General features: G+C 38.4%; 1 protein-coding gene across 3 annotated transcripts in view; it reads right to left on the minus strand.

The window, feature by feature from the left end:
* Positions 1-1,123: 1,123 nt before the first annotated feature.
* Positions 1,124-21,183, minus strand: part of ZRANB3 (zinc finger RANBP2-type containing 3) — a 282,266-nt gene continuing 262,206 nt past the window's right edge. For 2 of the 3 annotated variants that reach the window (XM_090267121.1, XM_090267104.1), the window contains 6 exons: positions 18,919-19,020; positions 17,631-17,773; positions 9,228-9,338; positions 7,769-8,171; positions 4,094-4,225; positions 1,124-1,934 (listed from right to left, as the gene is read on the minus strand). In XM_090267121.1, the coding sequence (XP_090123247.1) occupies positions 1,836-1,934; positions 4,094-4,225; positions 7,769-8,171; positions 9,228-9,338; positions 17,631-17,773; positions 18,919-19,020 (990 nt within the window). In that variant the 3' untranslated portion in view covers positions 1,124-1,835. The remainder of the gene's footprint in view (positions 1,935-4,093; positions 4,226-7,768; positions 8,172-9,227; positions 9,339-17,630; positions 17,774-18,918; positions 19,021-21,183) is intronic. The other variant, XM_090267113.1, reaches the window with a different exon arrangement.

Consider the following 21,183-nt stretch of genomic DNA (forward strand, 5'->3'; position numbering starts at 1 on the left):
ACAGCATGATGTCTCCAGCTTTGTTTTTCTTTCTCAAGATTGCCTTGGCTATTTGAGGATTTTTTGTAGTTCCATAGAAATTTTAGGATCTTTTTCTATTTTTATAAAAAATTACATTGGAATTTTGATAAGGATTGCATTAAATCAGTAGATTTCTTTGGGTAGTATGGATATTTTAACAATGTTAATCATTCAGATCCATGACCACAAAATATCTTTCCATTCATTTGTGTCTTCTTCAATTTCTTTCATTAAAGTCTTACAGTTTCAGTGTACATATCTTTCACCTCTTTGGCTAAATTTATCCCTATTTTATTATTTTTGATGTTCTTAAAGTGTTTTTAATTGGAATTTTTGAAACCTGGCAAAGACAGAGACCACCTTCATGGGTCATTTCACCCCAAACCATAATACAGTTCCTGCATCTGAGAATGTGTTCCCTAGAATTACCACCTTAGTTTGATCTAAAGAGCAAGCTCTACTCAAACATGACCTTAGACAAAAGTCTCACTTGCAAACTCTATGCTGGAGGAAAAGCAGTGTGAAGATTTCTTAGCTCTCAACTGTGAGGAATCCTATGTTACCCTGGCAACGAGGCAGAAAACTGCAAAGAGCCTGACCAGTAAAGCAGAAAAAAGGCCAAAGCAAGCCCAACCTAATTTGTAAAACAAACACTATTTGATCTTATAGAGTGAAAGTTATAAACTTAATAAAAACTCTAAAAGGAAAATTCATGAATTTATAACCTTTCTAAAAACAAGTCCTCTACACTGTAAAACATAAGATACTAATAAAAATTGGAAAGTCTCAAACTAATAAGGTTACACCCATACAGTATTTACAAACAGGTCTTTTGTGAATGTAAATTCTCCCTTGAACCTGTATTTTGTGTAGTTCTGATTCTTTGAATTCATGATTCTGACATATTACAGGTTTATGCTCTGGTTTTATTTCGTCATCACACTTTTACTTTTTTATATCAATTACATTTTATTTTTAAACATATATTTCAGTCTGATCATGCTTTAATATAAAGTATTTTATCATTATCACTCCTTTTAAAAGAGGTACCAGGAATACACTTTTAATAAGACAGAATTTTAAAAACAAAAAATGACAACCAGGAGACAAAAGGTGCTTTGACAGCAAGCCTAGTTTTATTCAGGAGAACTAAGTAAAAATTGAAGTGTAAGTGGCATTTTATATTTTATGAATTGTCTACAGCAGCATGGGTTCAATTAGCTTATTTTCAAAACCATCATTTCAATAAAGACAACTGGCTAAGAAATAATACAAACAAACAAGAAAAACCCCTCAAAATGTGTACCCCAAACCCTTTGTGGAGGCATTTAGTGAACAAGAATCTCCCTTGCATACTCAGCAGGCTGGTCACACTTCTCCCAGTATTCCTGGATAATGATGATTCCCTTCCCGAATTTCCCTTATGGTTTCGCAATGTTCCATTTTAAATGCATAGCAGTCTAGAACTAATCCTAATCTAGCAGCATTTTGCAAGTAATTGAGAGTATATTTTTCAAATACCATGTTTGCATAATACCACGATTAAGGTATAGTAGGGGGAAATGAAAGCTTACTGAAACATAACTGAGAGTCTACATGAAATCAAGATCACAGAAATATTTAGTATCAAATCTCAGGATTTCTGTTAGTTACTTGAAAAAGGTATTGAACACTAAAAGCATTTAATATGAAAAAGGAAGTTGAATTCTTGATTTTCTGAAAATATTCACCCTTAAAATATTAGACAAACATGAAAAAAAAGTTACATTCCTCCACATATAAATCATTTTTCATTCATTCAAGTTTTTTATACTTCATTTCTTCACCAAAAATCGTGTGATGTCGGAGCCATACTTTGATGCCAGAGCTTGTCTTCTCATCTGGCTCCTTTCCTTGGCTTGTCTGGCAGTTCTCTAAAAGGTAAAAAATAGTAATGTGTTCACATGTTGAGAAAAAAGTACTAGCTACAGAAAGCCAAAAAAACTTTGTATTCTGCTAGTCTGGAAAAAACTACCTTACCACCATACCCACTTACCAGTGCTTTGCCATTAGGGGGATTACCAAACCACAAGCAGAGGACCCAAGTAACTCTGCTAAGGGCCCTAACATCCTAGGTTCATGCAGGACCAGATGCTGAGGAGAAAACACATAGCTTTGGGGGATGTCTTGCTACCCGGTGAGACCCATGCATCCCTCATTTGGGGTCTAGGGGAGGAGGCCATGATTCTCCCCATCCAAGTGGAAGTCTGTAAGGCTTCTTGGGATTTTCCAGAATGCAGTGCATCCAAGGCCCACCCACTTCTTCTTCTTCGGAATTCCCAACCCACCAGTTAAACTAATGCAGGAAAACAAAGTGCGATAGAAAAGAACTTAATTCTTCTGCCATTCCCACAAATAAAAATTTTCATGAGAACCAAAAAAGTGATTACAGAAGGGGTAGCATTTTATTTTGCTCTATTTTAATTCTCTTATTGGTCTCGAATGTGCTAATAATGAGCACAGCTGAGAAACCAGGTGACTTTTTTTCCCCAAATGGAGTCCATGTATGTTTGAAGTGACACAGGTAGAAAGGCGAGGAAAGCAAAGAATGTTTAAATTAAAAACAAACAAAAATCCCTGTCTATATGACATAATCCTATTTATGTAAAAATTATGTTTGTGAAGAGAGGAGTCTAAAATATTAAAAGAAGGCTGAAAAAATGTTCACACAATATGAATGTTTAGCATTTTAAAGAACATTAGGGTTTTTAGTAAACAAAATGATGGCAGGCCATTCTTTTCTCACCACAAAGGCACTAATCAATGGGGTTGAATGAGCACTCTCACTCACTGATGGCAGGGAGGAGCCTGACAGTATAAACCTTTGGAAACAACTTGGGAGATAAAAATATCAGCCTCAAAAATAACCAAACACTTGACTAAGCGATATTTTAGACCTGAGAATCTATCTTAAGAAGTGACCTCAAAACACAGAACAATGATTTGTATATGAAAAAAATTTGCTTGACAACATTATATATAAGAACAAAAAAGAATGTAAATAACTTCAATGTTCATCAGTATGGTAAAGGCTAAAAAAACCTATGGTACAGATCTACTCTACAAAATAGCCATTTAGACAATAAACATTATGAATGCTTATAATGGAAACATGGGAAAATGCTTAAATCTGCCACAAGTGAAAAGAAATGTTAGATACACACTTGCATGTTGAATATATGCTTCTTTTAAAGATGATCTCAACAGGCAGATATGACTTTCTTTTGCTGGACTGGCTATTAAAAATTCAACCTAGTTGATAAACAATACTACGCCATTTTTAAAATAAAGATTTTATATATTTAATTTTAGAGAGGGGAAGGGAGGGAGGAAGGGAGAGAAACACCAATGTGAGGGAAACATCGATTGGTTGCTTCCCTACACGCCCTCACCAGGGACCAAACCTGCAACCCAGTTATGTTCCCTGACCAGAATTGAACCAGCAACCTTTCTCTTTTCAGGATGACGCTCGACCCACTGAGTACTCTGGCCAAGGCTACTGTGTCATTTTCCCTCTCTTGTTTTAAGCATTCGGTAATTGCTCAAAGATTTAATTGCTCAAAGATGTGACAAGGTTAACAGGTGTCATACTTTGGCCAGGAGTGCAATGTTTGCATGTTAAACTGAGTTGGTCCTAGAGATCATTTGTTAATGTTTTTAGACATTTAAGGACATCCTTAGCTGCACATGCAAACGGGAGTCACTTGCCCCAGTTCACCAAACTTCTAGTTTGATGGTCTGTGTCTCTTCAAGGCTATGCAATTTTACACTATATTCATTTACATCTACGTGGTGGTGAAATTTTCTGGTTCTAGAATGAATTAGAAAGGAAGCAACTTTTCTTCCATCTGTGACTCAGAACTTAGGCCTTGAGAGGAAACACAAGTGTTAGGTAATGAAAGAAAGAAAATGCATCTTGGATCCCAAGCCAGCGATATAGATTTCCCAACATCATCTTCCACACCTGTACGCATGATATGTGCAATTTAATGTCCCAGGGCGGAGGCAAATGTGTCTTGAGGGCTTCACTGACCTCTCTGTGGCAGGCTGTGCAGAGAGTCTGCAGGTTGCCCAGGGAGCACTGTCCTCCACCACCGAACACGGGCGTGATGTGGTCCACCTGCCAGAAATGCCCTTCTCCTGGGCTTCTTATCATTTCATTAAGCTGCAATGAGAACACAAGATCAGCACCTTTTTATATACGCTGTGGGAACTGTTGGTTTTGCATTGTGCAATCATGTTTATACAGTAAAATCACAGGGAAAAATGCAGTAGAATGGCTTTTTTGTGTGTGCATGAATAGGAAAAAGCCTCTAGGTTAGCAATTTGAAAGCAATAAAATGTGTTCCTGAAAAAGTTCTTTTTCCCTTACCTAACCCATTTTGAAAAATTACAAGCAACTATGAAATACCAACATTCCTGATGGATTGGGAAAAATCAGTTGCTTCTGCACTTTTGAGCTACTTTATATAGTCACTAAGACAAAACTGAGAAAAGAATAAGACCAGATCAGCAACTTAAAACTTCTGAATGTTATTGACTCAAACAATCTTTAATTGTTGACCTAAATGCATTTGTCACTATACCAATGATGGTTTAATATTAATAGCTATCACCTGGAACTTTTATGCTATTCACCTGGGAATCTCCCAAGTGACATGGACTGGTATAAAATTTCTAGAACAGATCTCTGTAAGTTGCATGTTTCGAATAAACAAATATGTCCATTTAAAGCAGGCATGATTTAGGCCAGTCCACATATACACACTTCATATTTAACCAGTGATGACTGACATTCAAATGGGAAATACTTCAACATTTTACCTAAGGTAGTAAAACCAGCTCACAGTAGAGCTGTGCAGTTGTTTAAATATCACAAAGATGAGTGTGAAGGTTGTTTTTACTTTTTTTTGGTTTTGAATAAGGCAGACATTATAACCAATGTTATGGCTGCCAGCCATGGAAACCTGTGTCGTAGTTCTAAAGCACTCATACGGACACTTGTCAGACCTGTGACAGCACAGGAACCTGAGAGGACCTGAGAGGAGCCCCAAATGGCAGCAAACTGGAGCAGTAAAATTTGTCCAGCTGTGGTTGGCATTGTTAGAAGCAACTACAAATAGTGTCTTATGCATCAAGCAAATGGCACGTTCCTAGGAAAAAAACCCATTTTGGTACTACCTTTCATAACTAATTCTTTTGCTTTAAACAGTTTCTACTCTGACAGACTATGATCCAGAAGATGTTCCTTTATTCTTCCTAGTAATAAACAAATCACTTGGGGCCAGTCTTCAACAGCCTAAATTCACCTCTTGAAAGAGTCACCCCCTCTGACTGCTCCTCCCCCACCTGAGCCCTGTGTTGCTCCTTATCCTTTGAACACTTTGCTTTAGATAAATACTACATTACTTCTGCATTCCCAAACAGCTGCTTTCAAGATGTCTTTGAGTCCTTTCATTGTATGTCTTCTGGAAGCCTCCACTGAGGCAGCCGACAACTGGGGTCTGAGTGACAGCCCTGGGGTGGGTGCAATATGTCCCTCAACAATTAGACCAAAGGATATTTCAGGAACCAAGGATACCATTTAAAAAGTAGTGTATTTCCTTAGTTCTCAAAGCCACGCTAATTCACCTTTGCAGAAGTACTTATTAATTCCATCATAATTCAGCAATACTAGGTAAATGAAAATACATCGTTTGACTAACTGGCAAGAATTTATCCAATATTTTAGTGAACAGAGAGTGGCTCAGGAGTGATTTTTAAAAAAATTAAGCACACTATAAAATTACACATCTTATTTTGGTTTGAAATTTAGAACTGATTAGATCACAACATTAGAAATCCAGTTGAGTTTTGGAAATTAAGGTGAACATTGATGCGTCTAAGAAAAATATTTTGTCGTAGTTGCTTCACTAAAATTATATTTTACAACAGAAGAACATATGTTTTCTTCTGTTTGCACGCTGTCATTCAATATTAAACATCATGAAAAGTGGAAAAACTGGACCATAGGTGTTTTTTGTTTTTAATATTAAATTTATTGGGGCCCTGGCCAGGTGGCTCAGTTGGCTGAAGTGTTGTCCCATACACCAAAAGCCTGGGGGCTTGATCCCTGGTCAGGGCACCTATCTAGGTTGCAGGTTTGATCCCCAGTTGGGGCACGTATGGGAGGCAACTGATGCTTCTCTCTCATATTGATGTTTCTCTAAAATCAATAAAAAACATATCCTTGAGTGAAAATTAAAAAAAAAAATTATTAGGGACATGGAGAAAAAGGAGCTCTTGTAAACTGCTGGTGGGTATGTAAATTGGTACAGTCATTATGGAAAATAGTATGGGGTTTCCTCATAAGTGCTTCTTGATGCAAGGTATCATGTGTTAAGATCTCTTCCCCAAATAATTTAGTCAGCATCTAGTTAAGCCTCTATATCTTATAACCATTATTCTGGAAATCAGGGGTACAGAGAAAGATGTCAGATAATACCATGAGAATACAGGGAGACTAATCCAAAATGTGGAAAATCCAACAGGCAAATCATCCAGTTTCTTCAATAATCAATGGTATAAAAAAGGAATAGGGTGACATATGTGGGATCCACAAAAACCCAGAATTACCTTCTGGAGGGCAGGCCCTTTGTAGTACAGGCTTCTTCTGCTAGGTGAGTGTTCTGGAAATCCATCTGTATCAATGTACCAGCTGGTGTTGTTGTGAGAGGCCGTGTTTGGCTTCAGTAAAAAATTTTTTGAAGGCTCTTTCAATGCATTTGCCCATTTTACAACGGGTGATTTACAAGCACACCTGCCCACACCATCCTGCGTTCAGCAGTTTTTTACCAAACACGTCATGACTCCCTTGCCCTCCCCTCCCTACTCACTTGATCTTACCCCAAGCTACTTTTTTTTTTTTGTTTCCCTGGATGAAAAAAAGTCCTCAAAGAGAAACATTTTGCTTACGTGGAGGAGGTGAAACAAAAAGTGGCAGAAGCACTAAAAGGGATCAAAATCAACGAGTTCAAAAACTGTTTTGATCAGTGGGAAAAACGTCTCGATAGGTGTATTGCAACAACTATAGAGTAGTTTGAAGGTGACTTAAGTTTAAACATGTAAGAATAAATGCACAATTGTTTTTACAAATAAGTTCCACTTTTTTGGAACTCACCTTGTATATTAAAGGAAGTATAAAAGGCACAATGACTAAATGCAATGCGTGGGTCATATTTGGATCCTAATTTAAACCAGGCAACTATAAAATGATACTTTTGAGACAATCCTGGAAACCAAATATGGACTTACTAAAATCAAGAAATTATAATTGTGTTGGGTGTGATCATGGGTATTGGGGGTATGGGATAATAAATCACAGACAGACAGAAAGAAAGAGGGAGGGAGACAGGGAGAGAGAGGGAGGCACTCTATCTGTGAGAGATAAATAATTAAAGTATTTGAGGATGAAATGAAATGTTGTCTAGAATTTGCTTTAAAGTAATTCCAAGGGGGAAAAAAAGAATTGAGGTAAGGGATAGAAGAAAATAAAGGTAAAAATGTCAATAACTGTTGAAGTTGGGTGATGGGTATACGGGTTCATTATTCTCTCTACTTTTGTATATATATTAGAAAATTCCCATATTAAAATGTTACAAGGAAAACAAGTCAATATTCATCACTCCGTACAATGCTGCCTCCTATGTGTCACACAATTATAATTTACCTGTTCTAAAGGGAGCTTTGAGATCCAGGTAATATCCAGAAGACTCTTCCGCTCACTTTTAGGAGCATCCCTCACACGTAAAAAGAGTTCTTGTGCATTCAGGTTACACAGCTGACACACACCATGTTCAATTTCAAATACTTTGGTTCGTAGGTAACTGTTATTAGAACGAATCCAAAACTCCTCCTGACATTGCAGAGAGCAAAATCGTGAATCCCAAGCATTCACTTGACACTCTTGCTTAGTTTGGCAAGTGGGTTGCTGACAGCGAAGACAAAGAGGATTTCCTTCATTATCCATGGCTTGCAAATAGCCCTTGGATGTAGAAGGCTTCACAGTATCATCAGCTTGGGCTCGGCAGGGACTTAGAAATGGGACACAGGCTCCATCATCAAGAAACTTTCTAGAATTGAACAAAGCAGCTAATAAATACTTACACTAGTCTAAATAGGCATAATAACTTCATATAAAGGTCTTCAAAATTTCTATGCTGATAAACAGTAAACGTAGGACCCACAGATTCTACGATTCAGTGTGGAAATGAAGTAGCTACAGTTGGCACTCTATATTCCCTGCTAAATAAAGGAAATAATGGTGTATTTAAAAAAGTTCATTTGAACACAAATATGCTGCCTCTCTTTGGAATTTAGATATCTTCAAGTTAAACAATCAGACTTTGAAACATCTGGAAAAGTTAGAGAATGCTTCTTCAGGCTGGGAAGAGACAGGCTAATGTGAAATCCCAACTAAAGTCAATGCTGTCATGCTCTCCAAATGTCACACGTGTGCCTCATTAAGACAGAGAGGCCACTAGGGTGGCCTTCATGAACCCCGTCTTCCAGGCTCTGCTGGCTTACAGGAAACAGAGCCATGTCCATAAAGTGACAGAGCCAAGTAGCCAAAATGTCTTGATAGCAATTAGAACCGAAGACTTGTTAACATGTGCCTCCTAAAGGTAAACTCAGAGTTAGGTTCACTTAAAATTAGAAATGAGACATAACAGGACATGTGCTCAATTGCTAGAATAAAAGTAAAAGGCATATTACTCAATTATGCTGAAAAGTCCTACAGTGGAATTACAACAACTGCTTTGCCTATTTTCTATGGCTGCACATTAGAAGTGTTGGAAAAAAACTTCTTATGGAAGAAAGAGCTCAGGATTGGGGGAAGAGCCCATATTTGACCTCCGGTTTCCTAGCATCTCAGTGGCCTGGGGCAGGTCACATGGTCCACCTGGTCTTAGGGTCTTAAAAATAACTTTCCCTTCTCTAATTTCTAAGGTGAGGACATTATGTGCCTCACAGGATTGCTGGGAGGATTGAAGAGCTACTATATTGTGAAAACTCTTTATAATCTGTAAAGTGGCCATACAAAGGTAAAGTATTATTTCAAAAATGAATACAAAGATTTAAAGGAGTAGTCTTAGTACTACTATGCCCCACTAGTAAATAAATCTTACTTTGTAGAAGTGTCCTGAGACTTGGCCTCCTTTGTGATCAGACGGACACGGCCCCCGTCATTCTTCACCTTGTCCATTGAGGCTACAGCAACATCTTCTTTGGTTATGTATCTAAAACAATGACATGTTAAGTAGATTTCCTCTCTCCTGGCAGAGTTTCTCTATTTCATGGTCACACTGCTCCTTGCAAAAGCAATAGTAGAGGCCCTGGCCTGGTAGCTCAGTTGGTTAGAGCATCGTCCTGATATGCCAAGGTTGTAGGTTTGATCCCCGGTCAGGCAACATACAAAAATCAACCAATAAATGCATAAATAAGTTGTGCATTTGATGATTCTCTTTCTCTCTTTCTCCCATCCTCTCTCTAAAATTTATAAGTATAAAAATCTTTTAAAACACTAGGAGAAAAAGCAAGATACAATCTACTTGGTGTGCTGATGCTAAAGTTAGGGAACGAAATTTTCTCGCTTTACGTTGGTCTCCACATGTGGGAAATGCTCTTTCTTCCACATTAGTTTTCTCAAGATTTATTTTTTCTAAGGAACTCAAGAGTCATTCAATATTCTATGTACCAATTCTCACTTACAGAAAAAAAGGAATGGGTGTAGGAATAAAAAAATGCTCAAATGCATGCACAACTGGCAGCCTTAAGTGTACAGTTTACCACGCTGTGCAGAAAATCTCTTAATTGCATTTTAACCTCCCTCCTGACCTTCTCTTCAAGGTTCCTCAGATCACCTCTATCAGTTATAATAGTGTGTATCAGCATTCCACATAAAGTGATTCTCTTCTTAAACAGGTTCAATCACATCTTCTATAATCTCAAGGTGGTTTCCATTATTATCAGCCCATATGAGGTTTATGGAATCTTCCACTAAACTGAAGCCACTCTTGACCTGGGATTCAAAACCTTATTATACAACACTATCAATACCACACAATGGTTTAGGGACTGGAAGTAAAGAGGAAAGTTATTCCAATTAAAGGTGACAGGGGAATTTAAGTAGGTAAAATGCAATTACCCAATTAAGTCCTTTTAATTAGCTTGGCCCAGTTTCTCTGGTAGTTAACACCTACTGTAGTTTAAAAAAAAAATCAGTTTAAACATAAATTTCTTCATATTTTTGAGTACTTCATTTGAGAGCTTGATAAGAAAAGCAAAGTTAAATCATAATGGAAGTGTGCAATTGTAGATAAAATTTTAGAAATTTTCTTTTACGTTGTTAAAGTAGACTTAATAATTAACCAATTATTATTATTATTTAATAATTAAATAATTAATTATTTCTTTATCTCTGTATTTTTAGTGACACATAACTTATGCCAGTAAATTTAACATTTTAAATTTCACTATTCAGTGCACTTTAGTATATTCACAAGGCTGTACAACCATCACCACTACTTAATTACAGAATATTTTTATCACCTCAAAAAGAAACCTGAACTCATTAGCAGACATTCCCTATTATACTCTTTACCTTTAAAAACAAATGGTAGTATCGTTAGCACACTAATCTTCACCTTGATCTTTTTACCCAAACATACATCTCAGAGGTCTCTCCATAGTAGTACACAGAATTGCCCTATTTTTAAAAATGGTTGCAATATTCCATTATTTGGATAAACCATATAATATATCTAACCGGCCTCTGATTAATAGGCATTTTGGTTGTTCCAGTATCTGCTATCACAAACAATGCTGTCATAAATATTCATATCCATGATATTTTCTACATATGAAAAATATGTAAAATAAATTCCCAGAAGTAGAATTGCTGGGTCAAAAGTCTTGGGCACTTTAACTTTGGATAGCTTTTGACATACTGCTCTCATGTGGGTTTGTACCAACACACAGGCCTATCAGCAATGAATTAGAGTACCTGTTCCCTCACATTTCCACCAGCACAAGTTACTTTAGTTAAAAACTTCTCTGCTAATGGTGCTAGGTACCTCATTATAGCTTTAAATTTGCATCCTCCTGTTAAGGGTGATTATCTTTCCATACATTTGCATTCCCACTGTGTGTCTTTCTTAAAGCAATAAAGAACCACAGTGAATTTTTAAAAAATTCTCTAAATTGCCCTTTTAAGTTCTTAAACTCCCCTCTCCCCCCATTTCTTCAACCATGTTATTCCCTTGACAAAAGCACTTCACTAAAGTATTTCGGTGGATTCTAAATGGATTCAAAAGCTTCCTGGCTTTGAGGGGAAAGGGGATATTAAGCCTTGCCTTAAGTATTATTCAATGTTTAAAGGATTAGAAACCTAACTTTAAACCTAACAGTAACTTTAAAAGATGCTGAGAAATCTATTCAGAAATTTAAGAACTAAAAATAACCCTTCCTACAAGAGTTTTAAGCACAGGCTTTTGGAAACCATAAGGAACAGATCAATCAACTCCAAATCAGGACAGGGGTTGAAAACTTTTCAAACATAGTTGTGAGTTACCGATATTTAATCTTCCACTGAGGTTTGCTAGAAAGTATATCAATTCTCAAAAGGATTATGGTAAATTCCAATTTGACAAGTAGGAAAGGGAGAATGTTGTCTACTAAGTAACTCCTGAACGAGGCTGCGAGCAAAGGATGGCAAGTTTTGTAAGCAGGGGAGAGTCTGTTGGAAAGTGGTCAACATTAATGAAAACACTGCTCAGTTCTGGGTTGCTGACCCACTTTGGAGATCAGCTGTGGCTAGAAGATAAATAGTTGTCATCCTAAACCCAATAGGGCTTCCAATGAATCAGGCCTGCCTCTGACAAATGGGAACTCACTCAGGAACCAGAACAAGGGCTGGTAATCTTGGCTTTGATTCACATTTAAGAGTGAGTTACTCAAAAGCTGACTGCAAGCCCTGAGCTTGGGTGGGCCTGAAAACTGGTGGACATCACTGGAGGATAATCTGGTTAGAGATTTAGCCACTGAATATGAGGGGATTCCTAAAAATCAGTATCAATTACTTGTCTTTATTCTGAGGCCATTTTATTTTTTCAGATATGAATCTTCTAATTTTCTGCCTAGAAAATAAAATGTGGCTGCTGATATTCTAGAAGTTGAGTGAAGAATATGGAAACTCTTCAGTTTCCATATTATGCCTTTTCCTTTATGTCCACTGTGCTTGGAGCTTCCAAGCCTGATGGCCCTTTGGTTCAATTTCTCTAGGAAGTAAATTGGTAGGATAGTGAAGGGAAAGGCATCCAGTATCTAAACCTCCTCACACAGACTTCCAATCAGTGCTGTTGTGCAGCCCCATCCTTCACGCCTGCTTCCAGAGAGACATAGTTTCTCCAGTTTACTGAGACTTGGGTTCCACTGCGAGAATCAGCATGCTTCCTCACAGTACTACCCGTTACAGGCATACAAGTTTCACTGTCATGGCTCTGCTAAGTCAGTTTCCCTGGAGTCCTCCCTCTCTCTAACCAATGACCAAGGTCTCTAGAGCTACCTTCTTAACACCTCTCTTCATTTTTTTTTCTCCTTTCCCATTGCTAGTGCCTTAATGTAAGTCCTCATTATTTTTCTTTTCCAGGTTTACTACTACAATCTTTTAACTTTTGTGGTAGGCAGAATTTTAAAGACATCTCCCTAGGATTCTTGTGCCTGGTATTCAATCATTCACCTAGGTAATGCTGTAAAGGGACTTGGCAGATGTAATTAAGTTTGCTAATCAGCAGACCTTAAGATAGGGAACAATTTCCAAGCACAAGGAGTTCACACAACTTTGCTAGCCCTGAGATGTAAGGGTCCTTGTGCTAGAACTAGGAAGAAGCTTCTAGAACCTAAGAATGACCCTCAGCTGACAGACAACCAGGAAACCTAAGTCCTGTGACCACAAGAGACTGAATTCTGTCAACAACCTGAACGAGCACAGCAATGGATTCTTCCAGACTACCGTAAGAGCCTAGCTGGCCAACGCCTTGATTACAGCCATATAGAACCCAGAGCAGAAAAAGCAGTAGAGCCAATTCAGACTTCTGACTTATAAAACCATAAGATAATAAATTGCTGTTGTTTTAAGCTGCGAGGTTTGTGATATTTTGTTATGGTAGCAATAGAAAACTGACTCAACTGTCCCCCCAATTTGAGTCTCACCCTTTGAATCTAATCTTCCAACTGCTGTCAGAGTGAGTTCTTAAAAATACAAGTCAAAGCTTCTGGTCAAGACTGAGGTGTAGGTGGATACACTTTGCCTCCTTGCTCAATCATAAGAAAGATCACAACTAACCTCAAAACTTAAAAAACACCTGGAACTGCCAGAAAATGGAATTGTATGGAAGTCCAACAACCAAGGATTTAAAGAAGTCAATTTTATCCAGGCAGGTAAGAGGGGTGGAAATGGAGACTTGGGAGAGAGTGGACATAGTGTGGTGGCAGCAAAGACAGTGACGGTGAGGTAGTGGCAGTAGCAGCTGATGGACGGGTGGTCCCACAGTCATGTATGGTGGATAAAAATTGGGAGGGACACCTGGAGAGCAAGTGATCCCAGTCCCAGGCCAGACCACATAGCCCAGGGTTCCAGCACCAGGGAAATAAAGCCTTCTGGCTATAAAAACCAGTGGAGGTCGGGGCAGCAGAAGAAACTGCCCGCCTCTCAGGAGAGTCTATTTAAAGGGCCCCCATGGTCCTAGAATGTACAGAAACCCACCCACTCTGGGAACCACCACCAGGACTACAGCCAGATGGGCACCAGTCATACACAGCAAGTGGGTGAAGTGATTAGAAGTGGGGCAAGTGCTGAGTAAGTCTCCAGGAGCCAAGCAGTGGCATTGTCCATTCTGAGCCCTCCCCCACATACAGAGCCACAAAGCAATGAAGCAGGTTGCCCTGCTCTGGCAAATAACTAAGGCTCCACCCCGTAGAAGGTAACAGGGGCACCACGAGAGGGATTCAAAGAAGCTCTACCTAATACCAGAAACAACCACAGGGAGGCTGCCATATTGAGGAGACAAAGAAATATGGCCCAAATGAAAGAACAGAGCCCCAGAAACAGAACTAAGCAAAATGGAGATAGCGAATCTATCAGATGCAGAGTTCAAAACACTGGTGATAAGGATGCTCAAAGAACTGACTGTGAAAGAAGCATAAGGAAAGAAATGTAGATTATACTAAGTGAAGTAAAGGAAAATCTACAGGGAACCAACAGTGAAGGGAAAAAAGCCAGGGTTCAAATCAACAATTTTGAACATAAGAAATAAATATCAACCAGTACAGAATGAAAAACAAGAATTCAAACAAAACAAAACAAAACAAAAATAAGTAGAGAATAAGAAGACTCTGTGACATCTCCAAAAGTGCCAACATTCAAATCATAAAGCTACCAGAAGGAGAAGAGGATGATCAAGAAATTGAAAACTTATTTGAAAAAATAATGAAGGAAAAATTCTCTAATTTGGTGAAGGAAATAGACATACAAGTCTGGGAAGCACAGAGAGTCCCAAACAAGTTGGACCCAAAGAGGACCACACCAAGACACATCATAATTAAAATGCCAAAGGTTAAAGATAAAGAGAGAATCTTAAAAGCAGCAAGAGGACAACAGAGAGTTACCTACAGAGGAGTTCCCAAAAGACTATCAGCTGATTTCTCAAAAGAAACTTTGCAGGCAAGAAGGGACTCGCAAGAAGTACTGAAAGTGATGAAAAGCAAGGACCTACAACAAAGATTATTCTATCCAGCAAAGCTATCATTTAGACTGAAGGGGCAGATAAAGTGCTTCCCAGACAAGGTAAAGCTAAAGGAGTTTCATCAAGCCCTTAATATATGAAATGTTAAAGGGACTTATTTAAGAAAAAGAGGATCAAAACTATGAACATTAAAATGATGCAAACTCACAACTATCAACAACTGAGTCTAAAAAAACATAAACAAAAACAAACTAAGCAAACAACTAGAACAGTAACAGAATCATAGATATGAAGATCATTTGTAGGGTTATCAGTGGTGGGGGGGAAGGGGGAGAAAGGTAGAAATGGTGCAGGGATTAAGAAGTATAATTGGTAGGGACAAAATAGATGGGAATGTTAAGAACAGTAGAGAAAATGCAGACACCAAAGAACTTATATGCACGACCCATGGGCATGAACGAATGGAGAGGACTGCTGGAGGGTAGGGGGGTACTGGGCAGAGGGGAGCGAAGTGGAAAAACTGGGAAAATTGTAACAGCATAATCATTGAAATGCACTTTAAAAAAGAATCAACCAATGAATGTATAAATAAGTGGAACAAAAAATTGATGTTTCTCTTTCTCTCTAAAATCAATGAAAACAAAAAACTGTTTTGGTGAATATTCTTGTTGGTAGAGGAGATAATTTATGTATTTAGTGCATGGCACATGGTATGTGCTTATTAAATGGTAGCTAGTACTAAAAAAATGAAAATAAACACACAAGTCCAATTATTTATACTGCTGCTTGTTAATACAAGTGTTATCTGTAAGATATCTACATATAATTTTATAAATAGCACTGTGTTTCTAACTTTGGTTTGTATCAATTTTATGACTTGCTTTTAGCCTGATCAGCCGTCTTTCTAAGGAGGTTCTTTAAGTGGTCATCCATATCTGATGGAGGAGAAACAATGGGATATGTCTAGAACTGGCAATAAACTCAGTTAAAAAGGGTATTGTGATGATGCAAAGAGAAGACAGTACTTCAACTAAGACTGTGGTTATACAAATGAGAAAATGGAGTAGTGGAAGAAGTATTGAGAAAAGTAAAATTGGCATCATGCTTTGTGTTATGTATGTGTGCATACATGTATGTGTAAATGTGTATATGTATAAATACACATGTATTTTAAATATATTTTTATATGAAGTAATATATATGCTCATGAGGGAAATTCAATCACTACAGAGAGGTTAGGTACGAGTCCGGAACTGGTAGCTCATAAATAAATCCAACTCATCAAAGGGTTTTATTTGACTCATACAGTATTTTATTTTTAAATATGAATTTAAATGTCAGATCGGTTATGCACCTCTAATTTGCCATAGTTCTACCTCCTACTCCATCTTTTTCTAGTTTTACACCTGACTTCATTTGTTCACTTGTGGCTCCTGCTTTGTTTTTTGTCATTAGTTTGTGATTCTGGTAAAAAGTATAAAGCCTTTACCGTCTCCACAAATTCCCTAATCTTATGGTCTAGAGCAAGATTTCTCAATAGTGGCATTGCTGACATTTTGAAACAGATAATTCTTTTCTGGGAAGTGCAGTCCTGTTCACTGTAGGATTTTAGCAATAGTCACTAGATGTTGCCCTGTTGCATCCCCTAATTTTGACAAGCTAAAATGTCTCCTAACATTGCCACCCTGGGGGCAAAATTGCCCCCAGTTGCGAACCACTGTCTTAGAGAACCTCTGGTAAGATTTTTGAAGGTACCCTTCCAGACACTTTCTATGTCACTAATAGTAATTACATATATTTGTGTCTCTATCCTTTTTTAATACCTATTTTTACCCTTAATAATTTATCACAAGTATCATTTCTTATTTTCCCACATTAATATACCAGAGGTTATATTTTGAAATAAACTGAAGAGACTTTTCACTGTGTGGGGTTATAACTTAATCAACCACATCCTCTCATACACCACTGATGATTTTTTTCACCTCTGTGCATGGACAAGGATGGCATGTGGGGATGAAGAGAGATTATACAGGTATGGAGACAGCAAGAGCTACAGGGGATTTTTCTGCCATGTGGCTGCTGGTGCCTTGTGATCGCTTCCAAAGCAAGAGTGACGCAACAGAACAGCAGACTGCGCTTCCTGAGAATCTGCTTCATGCTGAGGAAAGAGCTACAGAAAATGGGGATCATGCAAGGGGATATCTAGGTGAGGCAAAGATGATTATGATGTCAAGAAAGGCCAGTAAGTGCCCAGAGGTTAAAAAGGGACCTGTAGTGATAAAGGCAAAACAGATACAAACAAAAGACACTTAACCTTTCCTTTTATTTAGTTTCCAACCACAAGCATAACAGCTCCTAGCACATGGGCGGTGATGTGTGAAGTAGAACCAGCTCCCCTGGTGCACGGCACCCAAGAGACACACCACAGGAGCACAGGGCGGAAGGGGCTCAGGGGTGTGTTCTGCTGTTCTAACAGGGAAGTGTTTTCCTGTTGTCAATGAGTGTTCCAGGCTGGGCAGGTCACAGGTCGCACCAGCCTGTGACTCCAGCCTCTCTCCTGGTGAGAGTTATAGTGAGAAACATCTGAACAACCCAATATTCCCAGTAGATTTGGTCAAATTCACAAAATATCTAATTATGTTGCTATAAAATAAGCTGTCATTTTATATGGAATTTTCTCTTCACTCATCAGGATTTCATTAGTGGTTACATAAATGCCTCAGACCCCCCTGTAGAAATGACAAGTAATAAAATACAAAATAAAAAGAGAAAGACAATTCATACCTTCTTGTACTAATGTGTTTGGCTTGTTGCTTTGTGATCTCTTCGAAAGCAAGAACTGGGCTGCAGAACAGCTGCCCACTTTTCCTGATGATCCTTTGCTTCATGACAGTTAGACTGCTCCATTCTCGAACAAACTTCAAAACCTGGCAGCAAAGGAGACAATGAAGAGTGTACACACCTTGCCAGTCATCTTCCCTTGAAAGTGATGTTTATTATATCCCCCCAATAGGCTTTTGAGTTTCACAATTTAAGGCTTTGTTGAATTTGATGCAGATTACATATCTTTCTTATGAACCACCTCTGGCTAGTTCCGCAGAGGTCTCTTTCAATCCTAAGACTCTCTGCAGGTCTGTTTCAGGGCCCCCAGCACGTGTCCCTAACACACACAGGGACCAGCAGCAGCCGTGTGCTCAGTGAAACCAAAAGAGGGCTGGCTGTTGGAAGCAGTGGCCAAGGCAAAACTGATCTGGGGGTCTGCAGGCGTGGCAGTCGTGATAGACTGACACTACAACACTTGAGAATCGCTTTGTACCCAACAACTTAAGTTGCCACAGAAAAATAAACCTGGGGTATTTTTATTAGAGTACTATTAATTTTACTTATTCGTCAATTATATGTAACACTATTTTCTGGAATCTGAGAATGCAGATTAGATGACACTAAAGAAATAACATACTGCTGCTTTTTCCTTTAAGACAGGTGCAGCCGTCCCATGGGCAATGTTTGATTTTCACTAAAAGGGCAAAAATGTAATCACTGTTTTCTTATAAAAAGTGGTACACACTGCATGCTGGGTAGGCTCCTGCACGTGCTGACCCTTTTACCAGTGAAGCTAAATTGGCCACAGATCAGAACTGAGGTCTCCTGGCAGGTCCTTGGCCTTCAGCCACATGCTGGTTCTTTGGACAGTGAATTGAGTCACCCAGCATGGTCTTTTCTCAGCTCTCAGAATTTGTCATTGTTAGAACTTAACCTTCAAAGATAGAATATGATTTTGTCAGGTACAACTATCGCAGTTGCTACTCCAGTGAATGAGAAATTAAATGATGTGTGGATGATTCCATCCACAGAAACCGCAACCGTAGGTGTGATTATTCACCAAGACAACGGACTGCACACATATTCTTAGCACTGGGGTATTTCAGAGGCACTGCTTGGACTGATTAAAATGCAACCAGTGATGTGATTCTGCAACAGGCCACAAAGTACTCTGCTTTTATTCAACTCAAAATGGGCATTAAAATTAGTCATGTTTTAACTTAAAACAAATTCACAGAACTATTCTTACCAGGAAGCGATTTTGTTTCAGCTCAAAGCTTGCAGGTAGATCTTCCCAAAGGTCTAATTTTATATCCAAAGGAATGAAATTACAGTTCATCCGGTTTCCATCCTGATTATAGATTAAGAGACATTATTAATCCATGTTGTCTGTAGTCACTAGTAATTATTTTAAAAGTAAGGAATGATATGATGACATAATATGCCCTGTTTCCTAAGAGATGAACTGAGGTGGCACACTAGACAAGATTGCACCCACACAGCTCCCCTGAAAGGACGCTGAGCAGAGGAGGGGGAGGGCTCCCCACTGCCCATAGAGCGTCTCCAGCACGCTCACTGTCAAGGGCGAGAACGCCATGCCAAAGGGTGTAGTCAATTAAATGTGGGTTTAAACATGAAGTATTTTTTTTATCAAGGAGAAGAACATCTGTAAATATATTATAACAACTTGAACCCATATTCTAACTCTCTCAGCTAAAAAGAAACACTACAGCTCCCACAGACACTTTGAAACAAAAACAAACAAAAGTAACTATATGTAGATTAAAAATTGAGATATATAACTTTTATTCTAAACTCAATTAGACTTGGGATTCTGGCTGAAACAAACAGTTCTTTAAAGTTATAATGTTAATATGGTATAAACTGCTAAATATCTGTTACTGCTCTTCCTTTTAAGGAATATTCTTTTATGTAGTGAACTGGGTTTTTATCCAAATTTCTACTTCAGTTCCTCTAAGGTAAAAAGGAAATATTTCATCTCTACCGTAGCCGAGAAAAGACCTGTTAACATTTCATGTGCTTAGAGTTTAGAAAATTAACTGGATAATGTTTTATGGTAATGGGACATGTAATTATTTAGAACAGACAAAAATTCATGGGAACCTATTACAAGAGATGTCAAGAGCATGAGGCAGCCTCCTGCTACACAGGCGGGGTGGCAGAGCCAGAAGATGGGTCAGCGAGGCTGCCACTGTACTTGGCCTGGCACACTCTATCCTCTACCAGGAGTTTGCAGTTTCTGTCCCATCTCCACCCAAAGTGGGAAAAACACTAATCAGATGATTTAGGACACAAGACTTTCACTGTGTAGAGTAAAAAGTTTAATAAGAGTTTAAGGTCTTCTGAATTCCTGTGGTGTGCTCTGTCTGGTGTCTGACTTTTGGCTTCTTGATCCTCAAGCCCATCTGGGGATCAGTTCTCTGTTACTCTCAAGCAATAGGCTGAGAAGCATGGCCTGGAGTTCTCTCCCCAAGGGGATAGGATGGCTCAGGCGCTTAGATCTGCCTCTTGGCAAGCAGAGGAGACCTTGGTGCTCCTCCCAAATCTAGACGTTCCACACATAGTGGCCTGGAGTCCCAGCCTTTCAGAGGAGTATGCTGACTGGCTTCGTTTTTGGCTGTGGTTCCTCAACAGATGCTGTGGACCTAGAGTGGAGGCTGCTTGGAGATTTTGTATTCCCGATCCTCGCCACCTCCCAATCTTCTATCAACCTCTTCTAATTTTCAGTTCGAACTGAAAATTGTCACATGGTATTCAATCTATCTATTTCCCCATTTAGTGTATTAGGTAACATGCAATTGAGCTTGGACAGCTCCAACATAAGTTATCTTTCAAAAGGCATTCTTTCCACAGAATGGCTCATGAGTTTAAAAAGTACAGATATCACTATACTTATAAAGATTAGAAATTTGAAACTGTAATTCAAACAAAAGTATTTATAATATCAGCAAGTTGTTTTTCCTCAAATATTCATACCAGTTTACACAGGCCAAAGATTCTCACGTGGCCTGCGAGATCCTTTCAGGGGATTCTCATTTTGTTCCAACTGTATAGTGAAGTTTTTCATGCATAGATAGATATGAGAATCCCACTATCTTCTATTAGGACTTTAGGAAAAACTGCTAAAAATGGATATTAAATATTATGTTTGTTTTGGAAAATATAAATATTTTTCATGAAAATACACTATTGGTGTAAATATATATATTTATATTACAGTTATTCTTAATAAAATGAATATGTTTGTTTCCATTTTAATTTTAGATATAGTAAATATCAATAAATATAACCCACATCAACCAAAGCTCTTTGGGGTCTGCAACAAACCTTAGGAGTACAAAGAGATACTGAGACAAAAAAGTTTGAACTCCGCTAACCTAGGCTATGGCAGGAATCTGAGCAATCTTGTTATTAAATCTTCATAGAGTTTAATGAACATGATGGGCAGCTGAGGTTTCTGTGAAGATGCTGTTCTTGCTGCTGCTACAAATGG

Source organism: Furipterus horrens, unplaced genomic scaffold (assembly GCF_987537825.1).
Source record: "Furipterus horrens unplaced genomic scaffold, mFurHor1.1.pri manual_scaffold_1, whole genome shotgun sequence".
In the NCBI taxonomy this organism is placed as follows: Eukaryota; Metazoa; Chordata; class Mammalia; order Chiroptera; family Furipteridae; genus Furipterus; species Furipterus horrens.